Source organism: Lactuca saligna, chromosome 4, assembly GCF_052625555.1.
Source record: "Lactuca saligna cultivar CGN05327 chromosome 4, ASM5262555v1, whole genome shotgun sequence".
NCBI classification, from domain to species: Eukaryota; Viridiplantae; Streptophyta; class Magnoliopsida; order Asterales; family Asteraceae; genus Lactuca; species Lactuca saligna.
In genome coordinates this window covers 41,548,352-41,554,295 of record NC_136420.1, presented here as the reverse complement: position 1 = coordinate 41,554,295, position 5,944 = coordinate 41,548,352, and the positions used below count along the sequence as shown (strand labels likewise).

General features: G+C 36.1%; 1 protein-coding gene across 1 annotated transcript; it reads left to right on the top strand.

The window, feature by feature from the left end:
- Positions 1 to 2,243: 2,243 nt before the first annotated feature.
- LOC145041677 (delta(8)-fatty-acid desaturase-like) lies at positions 2,244 to 4,841 on the top strand. The gene is made up of 2 exons (XM_078989820.1): positions 2,244 to 2,532; positions 3,270 to 4,841. The coding sequence occupies exons 1-2, from the start codon at positions 2,502 to 2,504 to the stop codon at positions 4,622 to 4,624; spliced, it is 1,386 nt and encodes a 461-aa protein (XP_078845946.1). The 5' UTR covers positions 2,244 to 2,501; the 3' UTR covers positions 4,625 to 4,841.
- The last annotated feature ends 1,103 nt before the right edge of the window (positions 4,842 to 5,944 follow it).

Genomic DNA, 5,944 nt, shown 5'->3' with positions numbered 1-5,944 from the left:
CGACTTATGACTGGCTTGCTCCTGGGTTTGTCGGCTTATGACTGGCTTCCCAACCATACTATGTCGATATATACAACAGATAAACAATAACCAACAATACAGGTAATCATACATATCTACCAATTCAACAGACCACTATAACATAGTAACACCCAATACATGAGAATATATAATACAATCTAATGGATTGATATTGGTGCCTTCAACCTACAAGTAAAGTGACAAACTCACCTTGTCAACTATCACATATCCACACAGCTCACTAGAAGACAAGAACTAGCACTACGAGTCACAAGGGTCCAAAATGTAGATGAAAGTTAAGATCTTCCATTGCCAAGCTTCAAAGATCAATCTTGGATGAAAGCCTCACTCCAAAACCACAAAAATACTCCAAAATGGATTAGAGAAGAGGAGAGAAGCTAAAACTGTGAGGAGGGAGGCTAAGGTGCCCCCAAGGGGTTCCAGATGAGATGGAGGTTGAGAAATTGCCCTAAAACATGAATCTCGACCTTTAAATACATTGAAAACCCTAAAAATCATGGGACTAGGCCCGCCCAGCTCCCACTCTGTAGAATACAATGGCGGTTGCCATGCCGTAGGAGCCAACTGCCATGTCGTGGCTCTTTCAAGACAGTGGAAGGCAATATCCACTCCGTGGCTTTAAGTTTTCACCCAATTCCACTTAAAGTCCAAACAGTCATAACTTCTTCGTTTCAACTCTGTTTTTTGGCGATCTTTATATACACAGAAATGTATCGACGAGCCCCACAACCATATCTAATCATTTTTGACTTAATACATGTCGAACTAAACTGATAATCCATGCAAGAAACTGAAATATTACTTTTCCCATTTTACGCCTTTTTCTTCAAAGCATAATTCAAGGGCCCTAAATCATTAACCCACATTACCAATACTCGATAAGGTCTAAACTCTATTCCTTTGAAACCCAAGAGTTTTATGCGATCAAGTTACGACCCACTATCCCAAAATTGAAACGTCATGGAAACTAGGTGTTACAACACTAAAAATGTGAAAACTCATCAAATAACTTTGTACTTTGCTTTATTTGATCCAACACTTCTATCACCATTCACTAACAAAAATGAATTTTAAAGGTTGTAATAGGTCTAATAATCTATTTAAACATGAAAAATAATCCTTATAACATCATTAACTTCATCAAATCATGGATTAAAGTGATCATCCTTATGAATTTCATTTTTATGCTTTAAAACTTGAAGATAATCACTAGACTGAATTTTCACCTATATTTTCATTAAGGATATTACAAATCAACTCATAGTGATCAAACTACAACCTTTTTAACATGATTAATTTCAAAATCCAATAAACCCACAAGTGTTTCGTTGAATCAAGCTTAAAATTCCATCAAATCACCAAAAACTTATTTTCGATCGAATGGATAGATCAAACACCATGATTTGATTTAGAACCGTTGTAATCACATCTTAAACAAGATAATAAATCATAATCGATATGTAGAAATTGAATTCCATTGGCTTCATGGATGAATTATGAATCTAGGGTTGAAATCCACAATGAAAGTTTATAATTTATAACACCATTTTTGTTAAGGATATGGACTTACATAAATAGACCGGTGTTATAAACTTACAAATTCAACACACAAAATGATCTAATCATAAATTTCATCACATAACTTTTCCACACTTACAAGACTAGTCCCTCAACTTTCTATTTTTAGCTTTTGATCCCAAAATGACATTCCTAACTCTAAAACTATAACTCAAATCTAAAACGTAATTATCATAGCAATAAAATCCCAAGACTTAGTTTATTAAGGTAAATCCAACTGATGCCCAAGTTCTAAAGCTCATCCATAGAATAAAGACTATTTTTTAATGAAAAAAAAATATTGCCAGATATATAGATTAAAGAAATTTATAAATAAAAAAATATATAATCAAATAATATTATTTTATTATAAAAATTTAAAGTGTAACCAAAGAGCTTGTAGCCCAGTGGTATCCGGTGTTGCCTTCCCTACTTGAGGTTGAGGGTTCAAGTCTTATCGTGGACATAGGTGGATTTAAGGTGTATAGGTTAGATTTGCTGTTTCAAAAAAAATAATTCTTTTTAACATTTTCTGTTAACCGCCAACGCAACCAATGTGCTGTTTATGTGCGTGGGTACGTGGGAAGGTTGTTTCTTGTATGGTACAGGGATACCAGAGACTGAGGAGGAGTTATCCACTACATTACGCGCTCACCTTACTCTTTCCACGGACCTTTCGATGTCGACCGTTGATTTCTTCTCCCCCAAATAGTCCTATATAGTATTATTGCCATTGTAACGTTAGGGTTCAAAAGCCCACCGATTCGTATCAACTTCAGACTCTCCGGATTTCCTCTCTCTTCTTCGCCGGACATTGTGCCGTTCATCCTCTTTCTTCCGTTTAAATCATCGTCTTTGAGAAATTTTGGCGGAGAATTCGTCTGGTGTCTGAAGATTTGACCATGGTTTCTTCTTCCACTTCTACCATTGAAGGTAATATTTGTTGTCACCTAGCGTTTATATCTATGTTTCATCTGTTTAATTCCTTTGATTTTTGTCGATATTAGTCAGCTTAGTCACCAATCTAAACACTTTAATCGTTCCACGATCACAGTTTTAGCAATATTGTTGAATTCAGCAAGGATAATTATTGTTTTGATCGTTTTAAACTTTAGCTGTTCATCGTTTTCGCAATGTCGCTGTTTCGAACATGAAAATTAATTAGAATCAAGCGCACCTCCTCTGTTTCTACATCATCATACTAAACACACGATGAAACTACTAATCAGAGAAGATGGTTTTGTTGTTCCTGTGTTGTTTATGTGCTCTCCGGGTCGGATTCGATCCGGATCCGGACCCGAGATCGTTCCGACTCTAAATTGTTGTTTTCATCATCGATCTGAATCCAAGCTGTTGTACTATGAACTATAAAAAGCGTTTTTCTTAATTTATGTATGAAGGTTGATGATTTTTTTCTATTATAACAAATAAATAATGAATGTTTTTTTATTTAGAATTATCTTTTTAGGGAAAGTAAACTTACACCAATCATCTGGCTTCTATTGAAGTTTTGTATTAGAAGATAATATCTGGTGCTAATCCAACTCAGCTTCTCTGCCTTATTTTTATGCTATTCAAAATTCAAATTGAATCTAAAGTAATAATTCTCAAATAATTCGTTAATAATTTATTAAACAAAAATTTTCCTTTTTTTTTTTTTTTTTTTCCAGTGTTGTATTCAGTAACAGATGGAAAGAAGTACATAACATCAGAAGAATTACAAAAACACAACAAGCCAAACGATCTATGGATCTCAATTCAAGGAAAAGTCTACAACGTTACAGAATGGTCCAAACAACACCCAGGCGGCGATACCCCACTCTTGAATCTCTCCGGCCAAGACGCCACCGACGCTTTCATCGCCTTCCACCCCGGCACCGCCTGGGCCAACCTCCCTAACCTCTTCACCGGCTACCACCTCTCCGACTACCACGTCTCCGAAGTTTCCAAAGACTACCGGAAACTCGCTTCCGAGTTTTCCAAATCCGGAATGTTCGACAAAAAAGGACACGGTGTCATTTACTCTCTCTCCTTCGTCTCTCTCCTCCTTTCCGCCACCGTATACGGCGTCCTCTACTCCAGTTCCTTTTGGGTCCACATGCTTTCAGGGGCATTATTGGGATTAGCATGGATGCAAATCGCGTATTTAGGACACGACGCCGGACACTACCAGATGATGTCCACCCGCGGCTGGAATAAATTCGCCGGAATCTTCATCGGAAACTGCATCACCGGAATCAGCATCGCGTGGTGGAAATGGACCCACAACGCGCACCACATCGCGTGTAACAGCCTCGATTATGACCCCGACCTCCAACATCTCCCAATGTTAGCCGTTTCCAACAAACTTTTCACCTCATTGACTTCCGTTTTTTACGGAAGACAATTAACTTTCAACCCATTAGCAAGATTCTTCATAAGCTACCAACATTACACATATTACCCAATCATGGCTGTTGCGAGAGTCAACCTTTATCTACAAACCGTTCTTTTACTATTATCGAAACGGAAGGTTCCAGACAAAGTCGCCAACATTCTCGGAACCTTAATTTTCTGGACATGGTTTCCGCTTCTTGTGTCTTGTTTACCGAATTGGGGTGAGCGCGTGGCGTTTGTGTTGGTGAGTTTTTGTGTGACGGGGATCCAACACGTGCAATTTACATTGAATCATTTTGCGGCGAGTGTTTATGTGGGCCCACCGAAGGGAAACGATTGGTTTGAGAAACAGACGGCTGGGACGATTGATATATCGTGTAGTAGTTGGATGGATTGGTTTTTTGGTGGGTTGCAGTTTCAGTTGGAACATCATTTGTTTCCTAGGTTGCCTAGGTGTCATTTGAGGTCGATTTCTCCAATTGTTAGGGAACTATGTAAGAAACATGGGTTGCCGTATGTGAGCTTGTCGTTTTATGATGCGAATGTTACGACATTGAAGACGCTTAGGACGGCTGCGTTACAGGCGCGAGATATTACGAATATGAATCCGCAAAATTTGGTGTGGGAGGCTTTTAATACTCATGGTTGAGTACTGATACTGTAATCTGGTTACAGTGTAACCAGATTACAGGGATAGTATTCGTTTGAGTATTACTCAAACAAGTACCGGCCCACTCGTCCAAGCTATTAGTATTATCAATGCGAAGAAAATTATGTTTTCTTTTGTTTTTGTTTTTGGATTTTATCTTTTTGGTAAATTATTGTAGATCATTTTATTGATTATTGAGTAGTAGATGGTTTGACTATTTGAGTGTGTAAAAGTCTACTAAATCTTTTAGCATTGTCTTCTTGAGATTTTTTGTTCTTTTATAAAGAGAAATTGATGAAAATGAAAGCAAAGAAACATGGAACAAAGAAATTATTTTGGTCAAAGTTGAGTTGGTAAGAAATAGAAGGAAAACTAATTGGGCATAATAGGGAGAGATTAAACCGGAACAAAAGTATATATGGTCAAACCACATAATTCAGTTTTGGTCTTTGATAAAATTCATGTGATTGCTGTGATTTGTAACTGTCTATTCGTTTGTAATCTCTGCCAACGACTTTGGTTTGACTGTATAATTTGTTCTATTTTGACTATGAATATGATCTAATACGAGTCAGTGCGATATTTTTATAAACGAGTTTGAACTTGCCACGGTTAATGGCATAATTAGAGAAATAAAAGATGTATCTTTGTCATTTTAAAATTTTATAAACTGGTATTGTATCCTTGTGAAATCTTCCTTGTTTTATTTCCCTATCTCTTTTTGTTCTTTAAAAAAAAAAGATTGAGAACATATTTTTTTCTCTCTTACTTCCTTATCTCTCCAAAGTACACGGATAACATTGTCTCACCTTGTCTCTCTTCTAAAAGTTTGTTTTTGATTTTTATTTAGTTATCACGACTCAAACGTGAAGATATATTTTTTTCGTCTAAAATTCTTGGGTGTGGTTACCGGCTTATCAAATGTGAACCAGAAATTTATGAATATTTTACGCATACAAGACTAATACTAAGACCAGATATTATAATTGTAAATACTATATATATTCATGTTACATAAGAAAACTACATAAATAACAGTCGGGAGTTTTCGTAAATTCTAAAGGTAAATAAAATGTAACACGCTTTTCTTTTTAAGTATTTTTAGATAAAGATTTAGGATAATTTTAATAATATTATACAATATTTACCGTGGTTTGTCAAAAATCACAAATTTCGTTTCCAAAAACATAACGGGTGTAACACTTATATCAACAAACAATAGAATAAACAACAAGATATATGTAATACAAAAGAACTAAGTCCCATCTCTATCCATCTTGTTGCTATTACAACTCATCCTATGGCTTCATACCTGAAATA